Source organism: Carcharodon carcharias, chromosome 21 (genome assembly GCF_017639515.1).
Source record: "Carcharodon carcharias isolate sCarCar2 chromosome 21, sCarCar2.pri, whole genome shotgun sequence".
NCBI lineage: Eukaryota > Metazoa > Chordata > Chondrichthyes > Lamniformes > Lamnidae > Carcharodon > Carcharodon carcharias.
The window spans coordinates 31,835,105-31,861,464 of record NC_054487.1 but is presented as its reverse complement, the minus strand read 5'-3'; the positions used below and the strand labels follow the sequence as shown (position 1 = coordinate 31,861,464).

The 26,360-nt window shown below is 44.3% G+C and overlaps 1 protein-coding gene across 2 annotated transcripts in view; it reads right to left on the bottom strand.

The window, feature by feature from the left end:
• The window catches only part of fbln1 (fibulin 1), a 289,537-nt gene that overhangs the window by 68,900 nt on the left and 194,277 nt on the right, over positions 1-26,360 (bottom strand). Inside the window, exon 15 of one of the 2 annotated variants that reach the window (XM_041215928.1) lies at positions 12,546-14,771. The exons of the other annotated variant lie outside the window; for it this stretch is intronic. Within the exon in view, the coding sequence (XP_041071862.1) occupies positions 14,417-14,771 (355 nt within the window). The 3' untranslated portion in view covers positions 12,546-14,416. Of the gene's footprint in view, positions 1-12,545; positions 14,772-26,360 lie in introns of those variants that run through there. 2 annotated transcript variants of the gene reach the window in all.

Here is a 26,360-nt window from a genome sequence, read left to right as displayed (position 1 = left end):
TTTATTGACTGGCTGTAAGGGTGAAATGAACTGAGCTTAACCAATCTATTTTAGCTTGGAGCGTTCAAACGAAAATTGTAGCATCACATAGAAATGTCTGAAGTATGTGTTTGATGGATAAAAGAAAAATGTGCACTGAGGGAGTTCTGCTTTGCATTTAAGGCATGTTGGGAACGAATAAAACTCCTAATCTATTTCTGGCCATTATTCCTCATTTGGATATTCTTGATCCTGATGATAATTGCTCAAAAGTAAAAAAAGTTCCAACCTATGGACAAACATTACTGAAAAATATAATTCAGTAAAACGTTTAAATCCAGTCCAGGTCTCCAGGTTCTCAGGAAATAAAAAGTAATTTATATGAGCACTGAATTGCTTAGCTGAGAGGGACAGCAAGAATTATTTTTTGTTTGAAATGAAATGCACCACATTGGTTCAACAAGGGTTGAAGATCAAGTTATAAAGATTATTATTGGGCAGTATAGGTGCACACTCTGCTTGCATGTAATCTGTCCTACACATCTGACCTGAAAGTGTTCAATTCCACACATAACAGGAAGACACATGAATGATGAAACAAACATGAAAGAGGGAGATAACAGAGGCAGTCAGTGGAGACTCCATTATTCCATTAATTTTTACACAATGCAGGAAGACGTTCAATGGCCTCACAAGGTTGGCTAAGGTATGTGAAGGTGCTTTTCTCAATGCCCATTCTATAAGAAGGATAGACACAGGACTCTTTTCCAATTAATATAATGCTGTATCTCATTAGCAGTTTGAAAAGAAACTTGTGCTATTGGCACAAAACCTCTGGAACTAATAACGCACAATGTTAACACCATAGCACTGTCTAAACTCACGGTGTTGTGCCAGACTTGAAGGAGTGATGTTCAAGAAAAATATCTACATACAGGCATTAGAATCATGAATGTACTTGCATTTCCATAAGGCATTTGATAAGGTGCCACATCAAAGGTTGCTACACAAAATAAGAGCTCATGGTGTAGGGGATAACATTTTAGCGTGGATAAAGGATTGGCTAGCTGACAGGAAACAGAGAGCAGGGATAAATGGGTCATTTACAGGATGGAAAACTGTAACTAGTGAAGTCCCACAGGGATCAGTGCTCGGACATCAACTATTTACAACCTATATCAATGACTTGAGTGGGAACCGAATGTATGGTAGATAAATTTGCCAATGACACCAAAATAGGTAGGAAAGTAAGGTGCCAAGAGGAGGTAAAGAGTCTACAAAGGAATATCGTTTGCTTAAGTAAGTGGGCAAATATTTGGCAGATGGAGTATAATGTGAGAATATGTGAACTTGTCCACTTTGAAGAATAGAAAAGCAGAATCTGGAATATTGTATACAGTTTTGGTCTCCTTATTTGAAGAAGGATATAATTGCATTAAAAATAGTTCAGAGAAGGTTCACTTGACTGATTCCTGGGATGAAGGGCTTATCTTATGAAGAAAGGGTGAACAAGTTGGGCCTATATCCACTGGAGTTTAGAAAAATGAGGGGTGGTCTTACTGAAACATATAAGATCCTGAGGGACTTGGTAGGGTGGATATCAGGAGGCTGTTTCCACTTTTGAGGGAGGCTTAAAGTAGGAGACGCAGTTTAAAAATAAGAGGTAGCCCTTTTAAAACCAAGATGAGGAGAAATCTTTTCTGTCAGAGGCTCGTTAGTCTGGAATTCTCTTCCCCAGAGAGCAGTGGAAGCAAGATCATTGAATATTTTTAAAGTTGAGTTAGAGTAAAAGGGTATGGGGGCAGACAGGAAAGTAGATTTGAGGCCACAATCAGATTAGCCATGATCTTATCAAATGGCAGAACAGGCTTGAGGGGCTGAATGGCCTACTCCTGCTCCTAATCCGTATGTTCACATGTAACACAGGCTGCAAACACCTGTATGAGATTTCCAGATCATATCTCACCATCAAAATTCAAGAAATACACAACTGGATGATCAGGTTTATGATTTGTCATCAATAATTTCACATGAATTTAGAATTCTGCAGATGCTGCCTAGGTTTGAACAACCTATTTGTTTACATGTAGCCTATTAACTCCATCATAATATGATACTGGTATTAGAACTATGGTTATTCTACCAGAAGGTGAACCAAATAATGTTACCATGAAAATGCAGTTTACATTGTATATGCTTCGAAATCTATGGGGCTGAATGTAACTTTCCATAAGTGAATGGGTGTTGAGTGAGTTAAAATCTCACCCTATAACTCTATAAACACACAGGTTTATGCTCTGATCCTGATTGCTGGGCTGTGAGCTGTTCTGTTCCATTGCCATTATCACACAGGAAGTGGAAAACAAACACAATGAATTAGCACTGATGGAGCAGAAACATCTCTAAGGTAATTTCTGGTCCTTGATTGGAATTGTTTTCTATTGATCAGCTACCGCCATAATGATTAATTTCCATTGCTCACCTACATAGTCCTTGTTACCAGTATAATTTAAAGGTTATCAAGGAAACTAATACACTATAATGTTTCTTGTTTACAGATGTATTTCTTTGTTTTTTTTATCCTCTCACGGGTGTGGGCATCGTTGGCTAGGCCAGCATTTATTGCCTATCCCTAAATGGCCTTGAGAAGATGGTGGTGAGCTGCCTTCTTGAACCGCTGCAGTTCATATGATGTATGTAAACCCACAGTGCTGTTGGAGAGGGAGCTCCATGACTTTGACCCAGTGACAGTGAAGGAATGTTAATATAGTTCCAAGTTAGGATGATGTGTGGCTTGGAGGGTAACTTGCAGGTGGTGATGTTCCCATGTGTCTGCTGCTCTTGTCCTTCAAGGTGGTAGAGGTTCTGTCGAAGGGTCATGAGGACTCGAAACGTCAACTCTTTTCTTCTCTGCCGATGCTGCCAGACCTGCTGAGTTTTTCCAGGTAATTCTGTTTTTGTTTTGGATTTCCAGCATCCGCAGTTTTTTGTTTTTATCAAGGTGGTAGAGGTCAAAGGTTGGAAGGTGCTGTCGAAGGACACTTGGTGGATTGATGCAGTGCATCTTGTAGATGGTACACCCTGCTGCCACTGTTGATGATGAAGGGAGTGGATATTGAAGGCAGTGGATGGGGTGGCAATCAAGCAGGCTGTTTTGCCCTGGATGGTGTTGAGTTTCTTGAATGTTGGACAGGCTGTGGGGAGTCAGGAGGTGACTTACTCACTGCAGAATTCCCAGCCTCTGACCTGCTCTGGTAGCCACGGGCCCCTGCCGCTGGTGGGATCTTCCTGTCCCACTGAAGTCAATGGAGTTTTGAACGGCTCGATATACTTTTCAGCCCCTCCCCTGTCACAATGGGGCCATAAAATTCTGCCCACAGTGTTTATATGGCTGGTCCAGTTCAGTTTCTGGTCAATAGTAACCCCCAAAATGTTGATAGTGGGGGATTCTGTGATTGTAATGCCATTGAATGTTAAGAGGAGATGGTTGAATTCTCTATTGTTGGAGATGGTCATTGCCTGGCACTTGTGTGGTACAAATGTTACTTGCCACTTAGCAGCCCAAGCCTGAATGTTGTCCAAGTCTTGCTGCTTATGGGTACTGACTGCTTCAGTATCTGAGGAGTTGCGAATGGTGCTGAACAATGTGCAATCATCGGTGAAATTCCCCAATTTTGGCCTTAGGATGGAGGAAGCAGCTGAAGATGGTTGGGCCTAGGACACTATGATGAGGAACTCCTGCAGTGACGTCCTGGAGCTGAGATAACTGACGTCCAATAATCTCCCATCTTCCTTTGTGCTAGGTATGACTCCTATCAGTGGGAGTTTTCCCCCGATTCCTATTGACTACAGTTTTGCTAGGGCTCCTTAAAGCCACACTTGGTCAAATGTGTCCTTGATGTGAAGGGCAGTCACTCTCACCTCACCTTTTGAGTTCAGCCCTTTGTCAATGATTGACTAAGGTTGTAATCAGGTCAGGAACTGAGTGACCCTGGCAGAACTCAAGAATCTGCTGTGATTCAGACAACTAGAGCCTCCATCCACTGCAATACAATTTTAATTAGTAAGTAATGATTTTTTCAAAAACTCCTTTGATTACATAGTACTATATGCTTGATTTATGGAAGACAATCAATATTAATATAATTTGACTTGACTAGCCCTTTGGCATTTGATGTCAAGCCAAGTATTAACATTGCAGTAAAAAGCTAAGCAAAGGTCATTTCATTATATTAACTCAAACGCACAAAACAAATATCTAACACATAAATTTAAATACAAATTTAATATATTCATTTCCTTTCCTCTTCATTCTCCTACTTGTATTATTTAACTTGACTTGTTTTTTTAACTTGGATTAATTCCTTCGATTCCAGTTTTTTTCCCTTTTAAAAATAATCTTGTCTTTCATCTGTCCTTGTTTAGAGGGCTGGTCGTACTATGAACACTCTCTCTCCAGTGATTTCTATTCTCTGTTGGCTGCACTACCTGTCCATAGAGAGGCCATCCATGCCATTTGGGTCTTCCTTGTGCATGTTTTCCAGGTGTTTTGCCTTGTGTTGTCTCCTTTTCCAAACATTCTCCTCCTGTTTGCATCATGTTTTCAAAATATTTGAACTTCCTGATACTGTTGCATCATACAAATTCCTCTTAACACCAGCTTTCTCGAACACTCCCTCGTTTGTCCGCTTGGCCATTCCTGGCACATGGAATATCAGTCTGAATCCTTTCATTTCAAATGCTCTTATTCGAGCCTCATCACTCTTCTTAATGGTCCAGCTTTCATAGCCATACATTATCACTGCCTACACAAGGGCTTTTGGAAGATGAGCTTTCATTGTAATCAAAATGCTGAGGCTACTCCATATTCTTTTGAGTTCACAACGCCATGACCCTTGTTAAGACTAGCCCGAATCTCTTTGGTAGATTCTGTATATTAAGTAATGAGTGACCCAAGATAGTGAAAGGTATCAGCTTGTTCAACCTGAACTCTGTGAGTCAGAATCTTGCAGGTCTTTCTGCCTATCTTCATTACCTTAGTCATGTCAACATTGATCAGGAGGCTGTATTTCCAGTTAACTTGATTAAGATCTCCGTCAAGTCCTGTAACTTCTCCACTAAGTTAATGAGCAGAATGTCATCAGCATATCAAAGATTTGAAACTTACATCCTGCCAATCAGTATCCCACCTTTGTATCCATCAAGTGTTTCTCTCACAATTGTTTCTGCCAGGGTGTTGAATAAATATTGTGAGATTATCCCTGTCTAATGCCCTTTTTGACTATGAACCATCTGAGAGGGTGCTGGCATCTCTGACCCTATCTCATTACTTATGATAATGTTTGGCTAGCAGGTGGCTGGTATCCCATGGGCAGAATTTTACGGCAGCAGGATTTTACGTTCCCGGGGTTTATAATGGCTCGCCGCATTTTACGGCCCCGTCCCCGCCAAAACGGGGAAAATTCTGCCCCGTGTCTAACATTGTCAACCAGTTTCTCGTGTGAGATGGAATCGAATGCCTAATCTAAATCAATGAAGCACATGTATTGGCTGCTGATGTTCTTGGACTTTGTGTATTATGTTTCTAAGATTAGTGACTTGATCTCTGGTTCCTCTTCCATGTCGAGATCAGCTTGTTCATCAGTAATCTCACTCTCTGGGTGGAATTTTCCATGCCCATTGGTGCCGGGTGTCATGGAGGTGTGAGAGGACAATATGGCAGGGAAATTCATTTTCATACATCTGCATATCATTATAATCCCTGCTCGCCGGAATCATCCCCACACATCAAATTTACCGCCCACGTCAGTGGGAAAACACACTGGTGCAAAACACGTCTTGACAAGAGTGATGTGCAGAAGTCGGGACTTAATGTCAGGGCCTTGCTCACATCATGGACATCTGAGAAACAGAAGATGCTGGAACCCGACAGCAACGAGACCCTGGAGCAACACATGAATTAGATGCTGGGTGGATACTGATGGACATGGCTCCAACATGAAGCAGCTCACAGAGGTGGAAGGTCACCATTGAGGATCTGTTTTGGCACATCAGTGGCTTGGCCATGGTTTGCTATGGATGATCATCAAGGGAGTGGAGAAGAAGGTCCAGCTGTGAGTGGGAGAGGAAGGTGTACCAAGGCAGGGGGGGAGGGGCGAGGGGTGAGGGGGCGGGGGGGGGGGGTGGTGGATGGGTGAGGTTTGGAGGGGGGGAATGACTGTGTCGGGAGGGTGAAGTTGGGAGGGGGGAACAATGGTATCGGGGGATCAGAGGTTGTGGGGGGAGGGAGTATGGGGGAAAATGTAACAACTCGGGAGGTAGGTATTAAGGGGAGGAAGGTGTAAGTGACGGAGTTCGGAGGGGAAAAGAGTTCAGATGGGGGAAGGACTTCTGGTGGAGGAGGGAGTACAGAGGGAGGGGCTCAGGGTAGGAAGGAGTTTAAAATGGGGAAGGAGTTTGGAGAGGGGAAGGAGTCCAGGGGGGGAGAAAGGAGTTCAGAGGGGGTGCAAGGACTTTGGGTGAAGGGAATTCTGAGGGGAGCAGGACTTCGGGGGGAGGTAGGAATCTGGGGGGAGGAAGGAGTTTGGAGGGGGGAAGGAGTCCAGGGGGAGGAAGGTGTAAGAGTGGAGGGAGGAGTAGGGGGTGGAGGAAGGAGTAAGTGGGGGACATGCTAGGTCAATGTGCAAGAGAGGGTTCAGTGCAGTCGCTGACTGCCTCCTGGGGAGTGAAATGAGGGTGGGCATGGTAGGAGGGCTTGGTGGGAATGAGAAAGGGCAGAGTGAGCCAGTAGGGTGGGAGGGTGAGGGTGTGACCGAAGCGGTAGTAGGAACGGCAAGGATGGCTGATCAGTACTTGAAGGCAGACACGGGCCCTGAGGGTGGGAAGGAGGAGGTCATGGATGGGGGTGGAGTTCTCGGGAAGTTAGTGAACATGCACATTCACCTAGACATCCCAGAAAAAAAAGGGTTGTCGCTAGTAGGCGACGGTGGGGAGGTGGAATGTGATGCTGGATGGTCAACAGTGATGGGGGAAAGGACATGGGTGACTGAGGGAGGGGAAAGAATGGGGGAGCAAAAGACAAACTTCACCAGAACCATGCTCCTAAAATCTAAAGTGAGAGGGGCCTCGTGTTATGCAGGCACGGGTGCTACATGGGAGTATGGTCAGTGGTGGGCAGAGATGCAGCTCAGATGGACAACTGAAAAAGAATCCCAGCAGGGAGCATTGAAAATGCTCGGGACAGTGAGATGAGTGTGATGGAGGAAGGATCCGTGTGTGTGGGAGAGTGCTTGCACGAGGCTCTGAAAGGCCCTGCCACACACACGCTTCACCCTCCAGAATCATTTGCAGGTTGGCTGTGTGCAGTTGAAGTGCTAGTCAGAGGAGGAATCAGGGGGAGGAAACATGAAGCCTGTAAATGAAGCTGAAAGACGCCATTACACATTACTCAGTGAAAGTGAATATATTTTCAGATTATAAAGTGACAAAATGTGTTCACCTGTGCAACCATTTGTGATCAGAAATTCTTCACTTTTCTAGGCCTACCACTTGCTGCCCTGACATCCACAGCAGGGGTGGAGACAGACTGTGCAATGGTTGGCCCTGTTGCCTCTGATGACTTCAGTGTGGGTCCTCTGGAGAGCTGAAGTCTTGGGGGCTCCGGCTCACTTTGGCTGCCCTCCTGTGGGCCAGCTGCTCCCTCTGCAGTGACAGAGGGGAAGCTTGAGGGGGTCACGAGCAAAAGGGATTTGGAGAGAGAAGACAGCCTCTAAAATTCCTGAGTGGCTGACCCAGGGGTGTCCAGCTGCCATTCCTCCTCCCTTTGGGTGCACAAGGGCCCCGGCCTGACTGCTTGAGGGGAAGGAACACCTGGAGGTGCCCCATTTCCCTCTCGCTTTGCCACTTCAGGGACTCGCCCATGGCTACCATGATGGAGTGTGGGTCTGCGCGCATCTCTGCGTGTCCATGGCATCCACCATTCTTCTCATGGAGACCTCCATGCGCACACATGTGGGCACCACTTCATTGGAAAGCAGGCGGATGCACTCCTCTGACTTGTGTGCCACTCTGTTGAGGGCTTCCAACAGCTCTGCGTGATGTTTCCCTGCCTTCTGCTGACTCTCTACAATGAGTTGGAAGGCCGAATCCGGAGGCTCGTAATCCGACTCGAACCTCATAGATACCTCTTCCCCAGCAGTCCTCTGAGTGCCAGGGAGCTTGACTTAACCTGCCTCCTCCTGCTGCGGACATATATCCATGTGGTGACCGCCAGATTGTGAACCCAAGCCTGCCCTAGATCTAGGTCCCACCGAGGTGTGTGTCTCTGCACTGTTGCAGGGTGTGGGTAAGCGCTGTGATGGGTCTTCCAGGCTCCTTTTTTCCAGCTTTTCAATGGAGGAGGTGTCCTCTTGGCTGGAGGTGAGGACCTGGATGGAGTTGAAGGACTGGCTGGTTGAGGGTGTCGGTCACTTGGCGGAGCTCCCTGTGAACCAAAGTAGAGATAATTAGTGCAGGGCAGCAGAGTCAAAAGCAGGAGAGAGAGCACTCACAGTTGCATTGGGAGAGGGATGATGTGGTGCAGGATCCTCACGTGGTGTTTGCTGTCGACCTCACCATTACTGCAGGCATGGTCCAGGTCCTCACCAGTCAGCGTGATAGCATGCTCCTCAAAGTGAGTGTGGGGTCTAATGTGGGCCAGTTCACCCCCAGTCTGGGACCTCTCCCTGCTGATGTGAGCAGGCTTCTCCTGCCTGAAAGCAGATGGGAGTGTGAGCAGGACACATGGCACTGCATGGAATGTTTGTGTAGTGAGCAGAGCAGAGGATATGAGCCTGATAGAGATGTGAAGGTGTGTGTGTGTGTGTGAATGTGTGAGAGTTAGTGGTGTTGTCCCTTGAGGAATCAAATCCCTGTGGATGTTTGATGGGTTTGTGACTATGCTTATTGAGAGTGATGAGAAGAGTGACTTACCCTGGCGGAACAGATGAGACCATTCATCCTCTTTCGGCACTGGGTGACTGTCCTCTTTTGTAGGGAATTGGTGTTGACCACCGATGCCACCGCCTCCCATGCAGGATTGGTGTCTTTGCTTGTTGGCCTTCGGCCAGAATGGGACAGAGGACTTTGCGGCGAGCCTCCAATGCATCCAATGGGCGCTCGAGGGAGACGTCGCTAAATCTGGAGGCAGCATGTTTCCTCCCTTTGGCAGCCATCAATTTGCAACAGCTTCTTATCCCTTGATGAGCGCCAGCTCTGTGCAGAGGCGGCCTTTAAATACAGGGTTCGGTTTACTGAAGGCCTGATGTGAAGACGGGGCAGGCCAATCAGAGGCCCTGCCAGCTACCTGGCATGTTTCCGGGAATTAATTATTAATGAGGTGGGATTGGGATGATATGGCATGAAAAGCCACCAATGAGGCCAATGGGTAAAATGTCTGTTTTCCCATCCACTACTGCACTAAGTGCAAATCTGGGATTATTCCATCCTCTGTTTTTTTCTGGATCAATTCCAGGATGATCCTGAGCAAGATTTTAGTAGCGTGGAGATCAAAGCTATTGTTCTATAATTTGTGCACTGTCACAGGTCACCTTTCTTCAGAAGAGGGCTAAAGGTAGAATCAGTGCAGTCCCTTTGGCCAATCACAGGTCTCCCACAGTGCCACACATATTCAATACATGCTGTCCACTACTGATTTTCCTCCCAATTTAAGTAATTCAGCCAGTATATCATTCGAGCCCCTGTGCTTACGGCTGGCCATTTGATGAATGGTTTGCTGTACCTCAGCTCTAAGTGGAGGAGGTTCATGTTCAACTTGGCCTTTAAATTCTGACTCATGTCATCCTTGTAAAGCTACCCACAGTATTCAGGCCATCGTGCAGCAATTTTCTTCACTTCAGTTTCATTCTTGCCAGAAGCTGACAATGCAATGTAGGCAAGATTGAAACTTTAGTGTAATTGATTGAGCTGTTTGGAAAAGTTTCCGTATATTGCCTCTCTGATTCTTTGCTTCTAATTCATCACACATATCATTTAGCCAATTCTCTTTATCTGCTTGCAGCTTTCTTTGAATTTCTGTCTTTAAACCTTTGTAACAATCCACATCCTTTTTCCTCTTTGCCTCTCTCTTGGCCTCAATCAGGTGAAAAACTCTCATCGAATATCTATCCTTTCCATCTCTAGGGTGCACAAATCCCACCATTTCCTTTGCCACACCTAGGTGACCAGTTTTTTTTGCCAGGTTTGCCAAAGGTCTTCTGTTGTACACGTTCACTCAAATTAATCTACTTCCAATGCACAATATTTTCAGCCTTTAAGATGCCAAGAACAGGTTGCTAGGTCAATTTTTCACGTGCAAAAATATCAAAAGGGCAGAACACCTCTATGTTCACAAAGTTACAAGATAATTCATTCATCCAGAAAGCCCCCAATGTCACTTCATTGTCGTGAACAATTGCTTCTTAAATTATTTCAGCCTTTTCATCTATCTAAGAGTCTATTCCATGTTTTGATCACTCTGTAAATTTCCTGATACTTTATAGCCCTAAATTTACCTTTTTCTAGTTTGGATCAGACCCCCCCTCTTCGTTCTCTCACAATTTAATTACCAGTCAAATTTTGGAATTACTTCTTTCACTCCCTCAACATTCTTTTATACCTCTGTGAGATCATCTCTCAGATGCATCCTTTCCAAACTAAAAAAAACTCAAAGATTTTTCTTCATAGCTCAAATCATGACTCTAGAGATCAACCATTTAGCTTTTCTCTGCAATGCCTCCAGCACCTGAAAGCTTTCATTCTTAGCATTTGGAGCTGAATGCAGTATGCAATATATGATCTGGCTAAAACATTACACAATTTAGTATTGGCTTTCTCGGACTTGTACTTCACAGTTTTGTCGAGGACATTGAACATTCTATTGGCTTTGCTGATTGCTTTTCTGCAGTGGACAATCAGCTCAGACCTAGGTCTTTTTTCAACCTCATCCTTAGCTATCTCAGCACCACTCATTGAGTAGTTCTGTCATCTGTTTGTTTTCCATTTGTGCAATATTTCACAATCATCTGCCATACTCTGCTGAGTTATATTTAGTCTGGCTCACTCTGTAATTTCTGATCTTCTGATTTCAATGCCCATCCTAGTTTGATATCTGCAGCTAAGGGGATGTGGTGGCTTAGTGGTAATGTCACTGGACTAATAATCCACAGGTCCACTCTATTTCATTGGGGACATGGATTCAAATCCCACCATGGCAACTGGTGGAATTTAAATTCAGTTAAGAAATCTAGAATATAAAACTAGTCATCAGTAATGATGACCATAATCAACCATCAGTGATTGTTATAAAAAATCCATCTGGTTCTCTAATACCCCCTTTAGGGAAGCAAACCTGCTATTCTTACCTCGTCTGGCGTATATGTGACTCCAGGCCCATAGCAATATGGTATGAAATGGCATAAGCAATCTATTCAGTTCAAGGGCACTTAGGCTGACTATGTGATGCCCACATCCCATGAAAGGGTAAAGGGAAAAAAAATTGCATTGAACTTTGGAATCCAAGGGTGGAATCCTGTTGCGGGTCTCACCTGCTGGTTGGAGAGGTACTTTTCAGGAAGGCCTGCTAAACCACATGCCAATCAAGTAGTGGTGAAGCCAGTGGCAGGCCTTCTCCTGGAATCAAGGCCCTGGGAGCAGATGTCTCACTTACTGAGAGCTGGTGGCTAATCAGGGGGTAGGGAGGCTGTTCCTGATTGCGGATGAAGTCAGGCCACAGGTAAGCAATGGGGTGGGGGGGGGGGAAGGGATTTCACAAGGTGGACATCATGTGTAAGGGGATTGCAGGGAGTGGGGTCAGCAGCAAGCTCAGGGGGTGACTCTCAGTGGGGTCCAGTTCCTCAATGTGCACTCAGTACTTTTGATTGAGAGCCCCATCCACCCACCTCCCCAGAGGTGACGAGCTGGCTGCCCAGTTTTACCTGTCATGTATGCCACATGGCGGCAGTGGGATGAGGTCCTTAAATGATCATTAATTGGCCAATTAAGGGCCTCAATAGATGGCGGGTTGGAAAGGTTGACCATGGGCCTTCCCGTCCAGAACTTAATTCTAGCATAGGCAGGAAGGCGGCGGGGTTCCAGTACGTAGCCATCCTGTCTAAGTAAATGCCCTTCCCACCTTCAAGCTTGCCACCAGAGAGGACACAATATTCTGGCCAAAATTATTAATGTAAGTTAGAAACAGCGATGGTGCCGACACCAATCTCTGGGATACTTCATTCAATACCTATCCCACTTCCCACCCATAATACTGGCACATGTTCTTGAAGGCCGACATAGTCTGACTGTATCTGGATGATAAGTCAACTGTTAATTAATTGCAAAGTTAATGGGCTTGAAATTAGGTAGGCTATTGTGCCAGCATCTTGGACACCAGGATACAAAGAGTAAAGGGCCACAGTGTGTACTAGAACAAACTGAAGCAAGCAACATTGCATAAGGGTCCTGTGAGAAACTTAATTTTTTTTTATTAACCTATTTGGATGGACACAAGTAAAGACGATAAAAATCCTATGTCTGGAAGAAATGAAATATGTTTTATTTAACAATCTGCAATAAGAGGGAAGTACATGAATTATACAGTTTAAAAATAACCTCCACTGCTAAATTTAATGTTAATAGTGTCAACTGTCCTTGGTTAATTGGTATTAATTAGTAATTAACTATACTTGGTATTGGAATTAGCCTGTGAAAGGAGCTTCCATGAGGTGAATCTTAGAGTCAAATGCACATCAACTGGAGTGGTAGAAAAATGTGACATCAGTCCTAGCAGAGTGGTGTCAAATGATTCACAAAACTGTTGACATCCATAAGCTGCAAATAGGAGGATGCTTGTTAATTACGTCAATAGATTGACTATTTTGGTTAACTGTGTCCAGCCTCATTTCATATTGACATCTTATCAGACAATATCATCATCCAGCTGTTGTTACAAATTACTGCAAGATGGCATTTATATATTCAGTGCCTTGTGCAATTAAAAACTGAGGACAGTTAAGAAAACTGAACATTTGTTGTTATTCTGTCTGAAGTAATTCATACTTTTTTGCAGGATCTGTTTTACTAAAAAGCATCCCACCTTTCAAAACAGAACACTATGAATTTTATCAACTGACTAATATGGAAATGCTTACTTAGCAAAATGACAGATCATTCAGTACATAAATTCCAGTAACAGCTCATTAGAATTTTAGAAATGATAGTACATGAAATAAGAGTGAGTCAATTGAAACACTTAAAAAGACTGGCATAATATCACTGATTTTAACAGCAGTTCTATGACAATTCACAACATTATGGAGTTATTTGGAGTATTCTGCTTGTTAGCATAATTTAGACTAAGTTGTGATTAGTTATTCAGCTGTCGTGTCATAATAAGTGAAGAGCAAGTACTTAGGCATGTGAAAATGCATAATAACAAAAAAACCGCTTGTGTATCTCCTTTAAAATGATATATGGCAAACAACTTTAGAGCACACAACAATAATCTATTCCTGCACACAAACTAAGGGGAGTGAATTTCTGCAGAAGTTCTGCTTGTCCATCATACCTTCAACAGAAAAGCTGCAGAAAACTTGGAAAAGTAGCAATAATTGCATTTATACCATTTTCTCAGCATTTCTAAGGTTCTTTTTTCCACCAATGTTATAGAAGTGCAGGAGAATCCCTCACTGAGAGTCAGCCTCCAAAGTTTTTAATCGGTGCAGAGGAGCAATTTGTTGCTCCAAACATATTGAATAGGATTCCCAAATTGATCACTTCAACACACAAGTTTGAATATGTTAGAAAAGTAAGGGAAAAAAATCATCCCTACAATGTCAAAATAACTTTTCTGATGATATCGCTATTTCTCAAAAATCTAAGTATCACTGTTAACTTCCTCCAAGAGGTAAAAATATTTTTCTTTTAAATCGGGAAAAAAGCAAAATTGGTTTTGGTATTTACATTTCACTCGTGTAATGATGATTTAATAAAAACCCTAAAGACAATAATTGGTGCAATGGTTTACTCCAACGGTTTACTTTATAATTTACAAGTGACAATGCCGCAAGTTGGTTATCGCATAGAGTAATGTCCATGACTCACACTTTTCTTAATTTTACACCTCCTTTTGTATACAAAGAGATAGAAGTCATGCAGTGAGATCCATCATTAAAGCCACTGAGCATGAACTATAAAGGGGGAGAGGGCAATGCATTATGAAAGTTCAACTTTGTGGCCTTCAAAACTGAAAAACAAAAAAGTAGAAAACTATGCACTGAACTACTTAGACATGCGCAGAAAATATAAGTAAGACCTGATTTATTTTTCGCCAGTCAGCATATCATAGGGCCAATTGGGGTAATAATTGTAATTACTACTTTGACTATTCACCAAGTAACAGTCATCAAACCTCAGCAGTGACAACAATGTAGATCTTTGCTATAAATATGTTGGTGATTCCATGACGCAAGAGCTTCATTTCAACGGTAAGAAGAAAATCCCTGGTTTCTGTGATTTGCCGCTGCACAAACACAATTCCGCCGTGATTATTCAGTTCTTGTGTGTTAAAGTAGTCGTCCTCATTGCCATGGGTGATGGAAAGGAGAATGCTATCTCCAGGAACAGCCTGAGAGGGCCCGAAACGGAAGACATTGGTGGGCACTTGGATGTTGGTGGGGAAAGTGAGGTAATAGTAGGTTATTCTTAAAGGCAGGCTTTGGCACTCCTTATTCTCATTGCAAGGCAAGCGCTCACAGCGACTGGAAGAAAGTGAGAGAGGAAAGAGGGGTGTTAATGAACATAAGCAAAGCCAGCAAGTCAGTGTAGCAGAAAATAAAAGAATTACCTACACAATGGAGGTAAATGTCCATGATGGCTCTTCTACTCATCCATCCTAACTTCAGTTGAAGAGCCATGAAAATCTCAGAAAAATGGCAAGCAAGAAAACCCCCAAGGAAATTCACCCCCAATGTCAGAATTTTAGATTTTGCCCTTTGACCAATGACAATACATGTTTTTTTTTCATTACAGAATATACAGAATGTAATGATGTCACAGGATGAATTTCCGATGGGGTTGTCTCCGTGTTTGCCTTAACTGGTGGAAGGACAGAATGTCAAGGAAAAAAGTGTAAAAACATTGTTTTTGCAGGATATCCATGGATCTTCCACCAAAATTACAGAAAATGAGTAGGAAGCCCTTCACAGAAATTCACTCCATCCCCATTCCACCTCACATATCGAAGGTGGCCTTTCAGAAAATCCTTCATTTCCTTTAAAATTTTATCTTATTAACAGTGTAGTAACAAACATCATGGGTGGCCATTTAGTTAAGACACGTGTGGATGCTAATGACATTGAATTTCCTGCTCGCCACCATATCTTTGGCAGAAAGAGACACAGAAACCCCAGAAATGCAGTCAGAGAAGTGCTAGTAAGGGACATTGCCAAGCAAATCCATTCAGAATCTTGCATATGACTATAGCACAGGAAGGAGCTGAGTACACTATTAACAACAGCATGAGATACAATAAAGCAATCTGGAGACAGTGCAATAGAGACTGCAGGGCTGGTTCTCAATGTCAAAGGGATGACATACAAGATACAGTAATAAGCTAAGGTTCTTAAGCCTCCTGAAGAGTTGGGTCAGAGGGAACTCTGTAGATGAACGCAATATGTAACAGAACAGATAAAGTAAATGTCTGTACAGAGGGACAAAGGGATTTGAGTTTAGAGTTGTGAAGGGAAAAGGCTAGGACAAATGTCAACAAATATCTTTTTAGGCAGAGGGTTAAGCATTGAAACAGGTTGCCTGGAACATTGGCTGAGGCCAGGGTACAACTCATTTAAGTACTTATTGCAATGGAAAAACTGTAGGGTTAATTTTCAGGAAGAGTGAGATCAAATCAGCCTTCATTACCTGAATTTAAGTTCTGATCTTATCATATGTTAAAGACAGTTTAGGTATTTTTCTATTATAAAATGTGGCACCATGCAAAAATACAAATATTTGCGACAGACAAATGAATCAAGAGTATCTGCCTCCTGGTTAGATGCTCTGGATTCAAATCCCAGTGTTGCCTTGTCTTTCAATTCACAATTTAAAGCTTCACTAATCCTGAGCCCAGCCATAAAAGGAGGTACCTAACTAAAGAGACTGGCTGCTCACCTCCTGCTATTAGCTGCCCATCGGAGTGGTAGTTGTAGTGTTGATAGTGAAACAGGCTGTCCTGACCTTGATCAGTTGTCTGTTTTTCAAACCTCAAGAGGTATTTCTGTTTTGTGATCAGTCCAAGGAATATTAACACATTCCCAAATAAATAATTTAACAGTAAATTTCAGGCACTTATCAGACTTGAAATGAAGAGTGGGAGATGCATGCTCAAAAAATGTAACGGAAAGAGATTAAAGTGTTCTAAATGTTTTGCGTTAAAATTGGTGTTTTTTATGCACCTTGACTACTTGAAATGATAAGGATAATACAGAGAAAGCGATGAGGGAGACCACATCTACTCTGGCAGCTGGAAAGTGAGCATCAGCAGTTAAGGGACAACAAATCCAAAATCTAATTTTTTAAAAATGTTTTAAGTCTTCCCCAACCAAGCATTAAGTTATTTTATGAATGAAACAGACATTGTTGTATCCATTGCAGTCAGTTTGAATAGTTGGGGGGGTGGGGGGGGGGGGGGGGGGACATGCAGTTAAAGAGTTAATAAGTCGTAAAGTCAAAGAAGACAGGATGGCCCTGAAAGGCAAAAACACTGCAGCCCCCAGATTCAATGACGCGTCCCTCCTGTGCCTTTTGGGCACAGTGAAGGCTCACTGTGATGCCCTCTACCTCCGCTCTGGCCACAGGACAGGCAGCAGCTTCACCAATCCAGCTTGGGAGATGGTGGCAGCCATGGTCAGTGCCAATGCCCTGCAAAAGAGGACGCGTCATTGAACCTGGGGGCTGCAGTCTTTTTGCATTTCAGGGCCAACCTGTCTTCTTTGAAACAGTCGTGGGTTGGAAGCACTGAGAGGTGTGTGTGCAGCTGTCGCCCGGCATGCTGAAGTGGGGAGGTGATGACATGGTGGGCAAATGAAAGCCCGCCAGCCTGGAAATGGCATGTTTCCCGGGAATGCATAATTAATGCGGCAGGTTTGGGATGATACAATGTGAAAATCCGCCATTGCATCTGGTGGGTAAAACAACATTTTACCCGCCTGCTGCACTTAGTGTAAATCTGGGATGATTCCATCCTGTGTTTTCTCTGTCTGTTGTCTTTCTTCATAGCTGCCTCTGAGTTATGTGAGTAACTTTCATCTAAACTGTCTGGCAATCCACACTGTTTGATTTTAATGAAATGTAGATTGGGATGTACTTATAAAACATGGGCAAACTGCTCCACCATATAAATACTCAAGCAGTGATGACAAAAATCTTCCCCATACTGTTCTGTGAGTTTCATGTTGATAACATGAAACTTTACCTGAAACATCCATTCTACAATGTGCTCAAAAATAATTTGGAAAATAGCAAAAGAACCTAAAATTGCATTTAAACCAGGAGGAGCTATACCTGGCACTCATACTGATAGGCCAAGATTTCCCGGTTGGCAAGTGGGGGGTGGAGCCCGCTCGCCGATGCTTAAAATGACACGGGATGATGTTGGGCGGAACTCCCGACGTCACCCCGCCTCATTTCAATTTTCAGGTCAGCGGGGGCGCAGCCGAATCAGCTATGCACCTGCCGACCTGTCAATGGCCAATTGAGGCCATTGACAAAGTAGTTAAAGTAATTAATGGACCTGCCTGTCCAAACTGGCGGACAGGCCAGGAACCCTGGCGGGCTTAAGAAAAAGCATGAAACCTCATCCACGGGCAGGATGAGGTTTCATGTAGGTTTTAAAATTTTTAATAAAAGTGTCAATGAAAGTGATGGACATGTCCCAACTCATGTTACAGTGTCACATGAGGGGACATGTCAGGGAAATTTATCTCGTGTTTTTAAAATTTTTCCAGATAGGATCCGATCTCCCTGAGGCAGCACTTAGCCTCAGGGAGATGAGTGCACTCTTTCACATGCATGCGTGCAAAGAGCGCACTGTCAGCTCAGGGAACCCCCCACCACCCACACAGGGAGTGCATAGCGCTTCCTTGCTGATGTCACGCTGTGCAGGTCTTAATTGGCCCGCCCACGAAAAATATCAGCCCAATCGGAGGCGCGCCTCCATGCGTCCGTTCCTAAACATCCCGCCCGATAGAATCCTCCCACGCATGATAGGAAATTCTTTAAATAGCCAGTCTGTGTCAACTCTCAGAAACTAACAGCAATAGCTCCTGACCAAAATATCAACTCCAAGCTTATGTTTCTAATTCAGGAAATAAATTTCTAATTTATGTAAGCAGATTAATAATGGTACTCAAACATACAAAAAACAACTTGATAGGCAAGTCAATAAAGTAAAATAAGCATTTTTAATGTTGTTATTATGTTAGAATATGTGGAGGTGAATTTCTGGCAAGATTCATCACTTGACATGTCTTAAGGCTGTGCAAAACATAAATAGGGGATGAACTCAATTATCTGTCAATTGCATTATCCACTGAGATCTTCTTTTATTCTCTGCCCAAAGGCAGGCCCTTGGTGATTATTTGCCAAACCTAGTGTGGATAGGGTGAATGGGCAGGCCCCGAGTGCAAACAGAGCAGTGATTGAACCCCGTACTGTGGGTGTTAATCTGATCCACACTCTAACCATCTAAGCTACCCGCCTCATTCCACAGACAGGGCTAGTTAAATACATTATGGTGGAAAATAGATGTTTCATTGTGTATGTAGTGTTGTTGATGGGGAAAAGTTAACACAATAAATCAAAATTTGTCACCTCTTAAATCTGAGCCTTTTTTTCTCACAACTCTATGTCTGATTCTCTCCAAGACATTTCCTGCTTTTACCACAGTGCTAAAATGGATCTAACCAAAGTTACAAGGCCATCTTTTGTGACTGTGACTATTGTGCATTATCTCTACTTGTCTTCACCATCTGCTCTGCATCCTGACCTAGCCTGAAAACTCAAAAGAAACCTGGAATTTCTGATAAGCCTTAAATGAGACCAATAGAGCCATCAGGAAAAAAATATCTTCTGTAACAGAGGCAAGCTTCCTCTCCCTTCCCCTCCAACACTGGTGGACGTCTAAGATGTGCCCATAATGGCATAGGGATGATGTGGGTATGGAATGGCTGGAATGAATGCAACACATGGGCTTCACAATTACTCCCTAGCTTATGGCTGGAAGGTGACCATTGCAACCCAATGTGCATTCATGTATCTGTCCAATGTTTCTGCAGAGATGAGCATGAGTGCATAATGGATGCAGCAAACAACATGGTGATCATCCTGGAAATCAGGGAATTGAGGAGGAGGATATGAAAGGCTTATTGCCATCAGGCTAGGCTGAAGAGACTCGTCCTGGTGAACAAGTGCCAGTGGGGCAAACTCAAGGCCCAGAAGCTGAGGCTGAGAGACCCAGTCAACAGAGGCATTTGGCACGACCAGGAGTGTACTGAAGATGCTTCGCATACCTACAAATGAGCAAGAGGCAATGCCATAGACACCTTCACTTGTCAATGGAGGTGGTGGCTCACTTCTGCCACATTCTCTGAGAGGAGTTAATGTCACAGGAGCTCGGAGGCCATCCACTGCCAGTGGCTCTCAAAGTGACCACTGTTCTGAACTGTTTTCCGAGTGGTTCATTCCAGGGTTCCACTGGAGACCCCTATGGATTATATCAAGCATCTTCTCATAAATGCATCTGAGAGATTACTGACAACCAATTGAGCAAGGCACACAATTATGTCCAGTTCTCCCTGGATGAATCCAGCCAGGCTGCCAAAGCAGTTGGATTGCAACGATCTCCAGATTCCCACAGATGCAGGGTGCCATCACCTGCACACATGTGGCTTTAAGAGCTCCCTGGGAACAGCCACTACAATTCATCAACAGGAAAGGGTTACACTCCCTCAATGTGCAACTGGTCTGCAACCACCATAAGTAGATTATGCAGGTATGTGCAAGATACCCTGGAAGTTCCCACAACTCCTTCATTTTTTACTTTTACATTCTTACAGGTGCCACAGATTTTCGAGGGCCCTCAGCAAATCCAGAGCTGGCTCCTCAGTGACATAGGCTAACCACAAAGACATGGCCGATGACACAAGTTCAGCGGCCACAAAGCCCTTCAATGATTGAGCAGACCTTTGACATACTGAAGATGTCTTTTGGATGTCTGACAAGTCAGGCGACACTCTCCATATACTCACTGTAGGGTCTCCTGCATCATCATGGCTTGCTGCTCTCTACACAACCTAGTGCTCCAAAGGGGGGATAACTTGGCTTAATGAGAGATGGACCAACTACACCTTTCCTCCATTGAGGACATTGAGAGGACTGAGCTCGATGAGGACAAGGAACCTGAGGCTCCAGAGGAAGAGGCCATAGCACAGGCCGGAGGAGGCAGGCATGCAAGTGAGATGTGTATAGCCACCGGGTTCAAGGAGGTTGACGATGACTAGCTCATATGCACCTCTTTCACCATCCATGCTGGGTCCACCTTAACACCCTCGTTGAGCACCTCATCAGCTCAATGAAGCATAACAGTATCTGTATGAGTAGTTACATTCTTGCAGCACAATGTTCTCATCCTTGGAAGGCAAGGCAGCCTCTGAAGCATGTGATCTTTCTGTTATGGGATAGTAACTCCAACAGCGCAATTTGTGAGCACAGAAGACATGGTGTAGCCTTTTGAAGCATCTCACCAACATTCAGATGTCTTTGGCAGCCTTCAAGAGATGGGAGCAGCACTGTAATCCTCAGTACACTTGTGACAGTATTCCTGCAGTGTTGCAAGGTGCTTCAAGGAGGACAATCATCATTCAGAGGTGCACGCCTTGATGTCTGAGGTCTAATCTGAATCTGCATTCCGGTATCTCTGCACAGGCAATTGGTCATGCAAGACAAGTGTTCAGGCTTCATCATCATACTGAGTCCACAGCATGAGATCAATTTTCAGGATGCAGATTCCTGTAATTCTCAGTCATGAATACGAGCCTACATGTCAGCTGACCTTTCAGCGGACTGTGAAAGCTTCAGCAGCATCATAGTGTAACCTCTGTCATGCACTCATGACCATGCTTCTATTTGGAGTCTACCAAGTTCCCATAAAGCCTAGCCTTGGCATCTGTGGGCCCGAAAATGCTGACACCCCATTTAGACATTGAACACCCTAATCTTTAATAACAAAGAGCACAATATTAAATGCACTGGAGCTTCACTCTGATCCCATTTAAGGCATCCACATTTTCATTCCACCAGTCTGATATGTACACATGGAAGACTGACACACTGATGCCATTGTAATGAGCACATAACTATGTTGACTGACCAACAGAGAGCTGGCATAGGATTAATGTCAAGAGATCTTTTGGCCCAGCACAACATCCTCCCATGTCAAAGTCTAGAATCTGTGGCCTTTACACACCACCCCCATCTCTCATAGTTTCAGCCCTCTAACAGGAATTGCAAGGCTTAACGTGTGTCAGCGAGGTCCATAACCCTGTGTCATGCAGGTGGAAAAGTGGGGTGATCTTTAAATGCACATGCAGACATGAGATAATGCTGCAGGGCACCAGGAGTGCATGAGAGCCCAGAGTTTTGGGGGTTATGTACACCACACTCAAGGCTGACAAGTATCACATGGAGTCCAATGAAGGATGCACTGACTGTGAATGAGTGCAATGCACATCACCATTCAATCCTCTAAGATCCACATTGAGCACTGCTCAGTGCAGAAGCAGCAGGACATTGAACCATCCTGCAGCTTCTAAACTCATGAGGCAACATTACATGAACCTTCAGAGCAAGTCTCAGAGATGCATAGCCCAATCACAAAGCTCTTAGAACCAGAGGCTTCACTCATGTCGCTACTGAGCAGAGAACAGTCAAGCACTATAATGAGAAGGTGCAAGACACCATAAACGTAGGCATACAATGGGACATCTGTGAGGAGGGAAGGCATCTGTTACACTTGACTGACCACAGAGCAGATCATCAGACTGGAGAGGCATACATCAGATCAGAGGTTGACAGTAACAAATTCTATTTATATATATGCAAATTATACACAGATTGTGAACATCAGTGCCACCTTTGTGCTCTTAGTATTTCTTCATTTTTCTTATCCTACCACAACATCTGGTGCATCCCCCACATCCACAGAAGAGATGGAAGCAGCCTGTTAACTGCTACGCCCTGTTTTATGTGATGACATTGATGGGCGTCCTCTGGAGGGCCAAGGCCTGGAGGCCTGATTTGAGCCTCCTGCTGTACGGTAGGTGCACCCTCCCTGGCCTGTGGAGCTGGGGCCACAGACATAAGCGATTGAGGGCGGCTGGACACTCTTGGAGTCACCTGGATGGATGGCCCCGGTGTGTCCGGTTGGTGCTCCTCCACCCTTTGGCTGCCCGGGAGCCCCAGCCTGACGCCTACAGGACAAGAGACATCCAGAGTGAGGAAGGTTTGCTCGTCCCCCTCTCGCTTAGCCATTGATGGATCCCACATATGCCTAGACCGATGGACTGCAGGTCCTGGAGCACATCAGGCACAATGCTCTGAACCAAGATCTCCATGGCAGTTGCCATCCTACCAATGCTGACCTCAGTGCACTGACATGTTGGCGCAATGACATGAGAATGAACACAGATGGACTTCTCCATCCTCCATTCTGATCTGGTGACAGTCTCTGACAACCCTGGCTGATGTTCCTGTGCCTGTCTTTGGAGCTCCAACATCTCTGTAAGGGCCGAGTTCACAGGCTCATCATCTGACTCAGACTCAGCAGTCCTCCAAGTGCAGGTGAAATTGGACGTCCCTGCCTCTGACTGCTGTGGATCAGAATCTGTGGTGCTCACCAGATCATAAGACTATAAGACCATAAGACATAGGAGCAGAAGTTAGGCTATTTGGCCCATCGAGTCTGTTCCGCCATTCAATCATGGCTGATAAGTTTCTCAACCCCATTCTCTCGCCTTCCCCAGTAACCTTTGATACCCTTACCAATCAAGAACCTATCTATCTCGGTCTTAAATACACTCAATGACCTGGCCTCCACAGCCTTCTGTGACAATGAATTCCATAGATTCACCACTCTCTGGCTAAAGAAGTTTCTCCTCAACTCTGTTCTAAAAGGTCTTCCCTTTATTCTGAGGCTGCGCCCTCGGGTCCTAGTCTCTCCTACTAGTGGAAACATCTTCCCCACGTCCACTCTATCCAGGCCTTTCAATATTCTGTAAGTTTCAATCAGATCCCCCCTCATCCTTCTAAACTCCATCGAGTATAGACCCAGAGTCCTCAAACATTCCTCATATGTTAAGCCTTTCATTCCTGGGATCATTCTTGTGAACCTCCTCTGGACCATCTCCAGGGCCAGCACATCCTTCCTGAGATATGGGGTCCAAAATTGCTCACAATATTCTAAATGTGGTCTGACCAGGGCCTTATAAAGCCTCAGCAGCACATCCCTGCTTTTATATGCTAGTCCTCTCGAAATAAATGCCAACATTGCATTTGCCTTCCTAACTAACGACTCAACCTGCAAGCTAACCTTAAGAGAATCCTGGACTAGGACTCCCAAGTCTCTTTGCACTCCAGATTTCTGAATTCTCTCCCCATTTAGAAAATAGTCTATGCCTCTATTCTTCCTACCAAAGTGCATGACTTCACACTTCCCCATATTGCATTCCATCTGCCACTTCTTTGCCCATTCTAACCTAACTCCTTCGGCAGCGTCCCCTCCTCCTCAATACTACCTGTCCCTCCACCTATCTTTGTATCATCTGCAAACTTAGCCAGAATGCCCTCAGTTCCTTCATCCAGATCATTAATGTATAAAGTGAAAAGTTGTGGTCCCAACAATAACCCTTGCGGAACTCCACTAGTCACCGGCTGCCATCCTGAGAAGGACCCCCTTATCTCCACTCTCTGCCTCCTGCCAGACAGCCAATCTTCTATCCATGCTAGTACATTGCCTCTAACACCATGGGCTCTTATCTGACTGAGCAGCCTCCTGTGCGGCACCTTGTCAAAGGCCTTCTAGAAGTCTAAGTAGATAACATCCATTGGCTCTCCTTTGTCTAACCTGCTCGTTACCTCCTCAAAGAATTCTAACAGATTTATCAGGCATGACCTCCCCTTGATGAAACCATGCTGACTTTGCCCTATTTTACCATGCACTTCCAAGTATTCTGAAATCTCATCCTTAATAATGGACTCTACAATCTTATCAACGACTGAGGTCAGGCTAATCGGCCTGTAATTTCCCATCTTTTGCCTCACTTCCTTCTTAAACGGGGGGTTACATTAGCGATTTTCCAGTCCTCTGGGACCCTCCTTGACTTGAGTAATTCCTGAAAGATCACCATTAACACCTCCACTATCTCTTCAGATATCTCCTTCAGAACTTTGGGGTGTAATCCATCTGGTCCAGGTGATTTATCCACCTTCGGACCTTTCAGTTTTCCTAGCATCTTCTCCTTGGTAATGCCCACCATACTCACCTCTGCCCCCCGACTCTCTTGAATTTTGGGGATGTTACTCGTGTCTTCCTCCGTGAAGACTGACGCAAAGTACCCATTCAGTTCCTCCGCCATTTCTTTGTTCCCCATTATTACTTCTCCAGCGAAATTTTCCAGCGGCCCAATGTCCACTTTTGCCTCTCTCTAACCCTTTATATATTTAAAAAACTCTTGCAATCTTCTTTTATATTACTAGCTAGTTTACCCTCATATTTAATCTTCTCCCTCCTTATTTCTTTTTTAGTTGTCCTCTGTTGGTCTTTGTGGGCTTCCCAATCCCCTGGCTTCCCACTGTTCTTCGCCACATTGTATGCTTTCTCTTTAGCTTTTATGTTGTCCCTGACTTCCCTTGTCAGCCATGGTTGCCTCGTCCTCCCTTTAGTATGCTTCTTCTTCCTAGGGATGAATTTTTGCTGTATCTCCCAAATTATTCCCAGAAACTCCTGCCATTGCTGTTCCACTGTCTTTCCTGCTAGGCCATCTCCCAGTCAATTCTGGCCAGCTCCTCCCTCATGCATCTGTAGTTACCTTTATTCAACTGTAATACCGTTACATCTGATTCCAGCTTTTTCCTCTCAAATTGCAGGATAAATTCTATCATATTAGGGTCATTTCCTCCTAAGGGTTCCTTCACCTTAAGCTTCCTTATCAAATCTGCCTCATTACACATCACTAAATCTAGAATTGCCTGTTCCCTAGTGGGCTCCACCACAAGCTGCTCCAAAAAGCCATCTCGTAAACATTCCACAAATTCCTTTTCTTGGGATCCACTGCTAACCTGATTTTCCCAGTCTACCTGCATATTGAAATCCCCCAGGATCACTGTAATCTCGCCTTTCTTACACGCCTTTTCTATCTCCTGGTGTATCTTGTGCCCCACATCCTGAATACTGTTCGGAGGCCTGTACATAACTCCCATTATGGTTTTTTAACCTTTGCGGTTCCTCAACTCTACCCACACAGATTCTACATCATCTGACTCTACGTCATTTCTTGCTATTGATTTAATTTCATTTCTTACTAACAAAGCAACCCCACCCCCTCTGCCAACCTGCCTATCTTTTCGATAGTATCTATATCCTTGGATATTTAGCTCCCAGTCCTGATCCCCATGCAGCCATGTCTCCATGATGCCCACCACATCATACCTGCCAATTTCAATCTGCGCCACAAGCTCATTTACCTTATTTCATATACTGCTTGCATTCAGATACAACACCTTCAGTCCTGTATTTCCCGTCCCCTTTCTCATTGTTGTCCCTTTATCTGATGCGCTTGAAGTTAGATTCCTAGCCCTTTCCAAACACCCTGTCCTATTTTGTGTTCTGGAGACTTTAATAGCCTCTCCTGGGCTCTCCTTCCTTTTCAGTTTTTTCATAATTTTCCATGAAGTTGAATCCACCACCCCACACGCTAACCTGCTACTTTGTTTCCCATTAGTCATACTTTTGGAGTTTTACCCTTCCCTTCCCCCCCACTTTCTAGTTTAAAGTCCTGTTGACCACCCTATTTACCCTTTTCGCTAGAACATTGGATCCAGATCGGTTCAGGTGGAGACCATCCCAACGTACAGATCCCTCCTGTTCCAATTCGGATACTGGTGCCCCACGAAATGGAACCCCTCTTTCCCGCACCACTCCTTTAGCCACATGGTTACTTCCCTTATTCTCGTGTCCCTATGCCAATTTGCACGTGGTTCGGGTAGTAATCCAGAGATTATACCCCTTGAGGATCTGT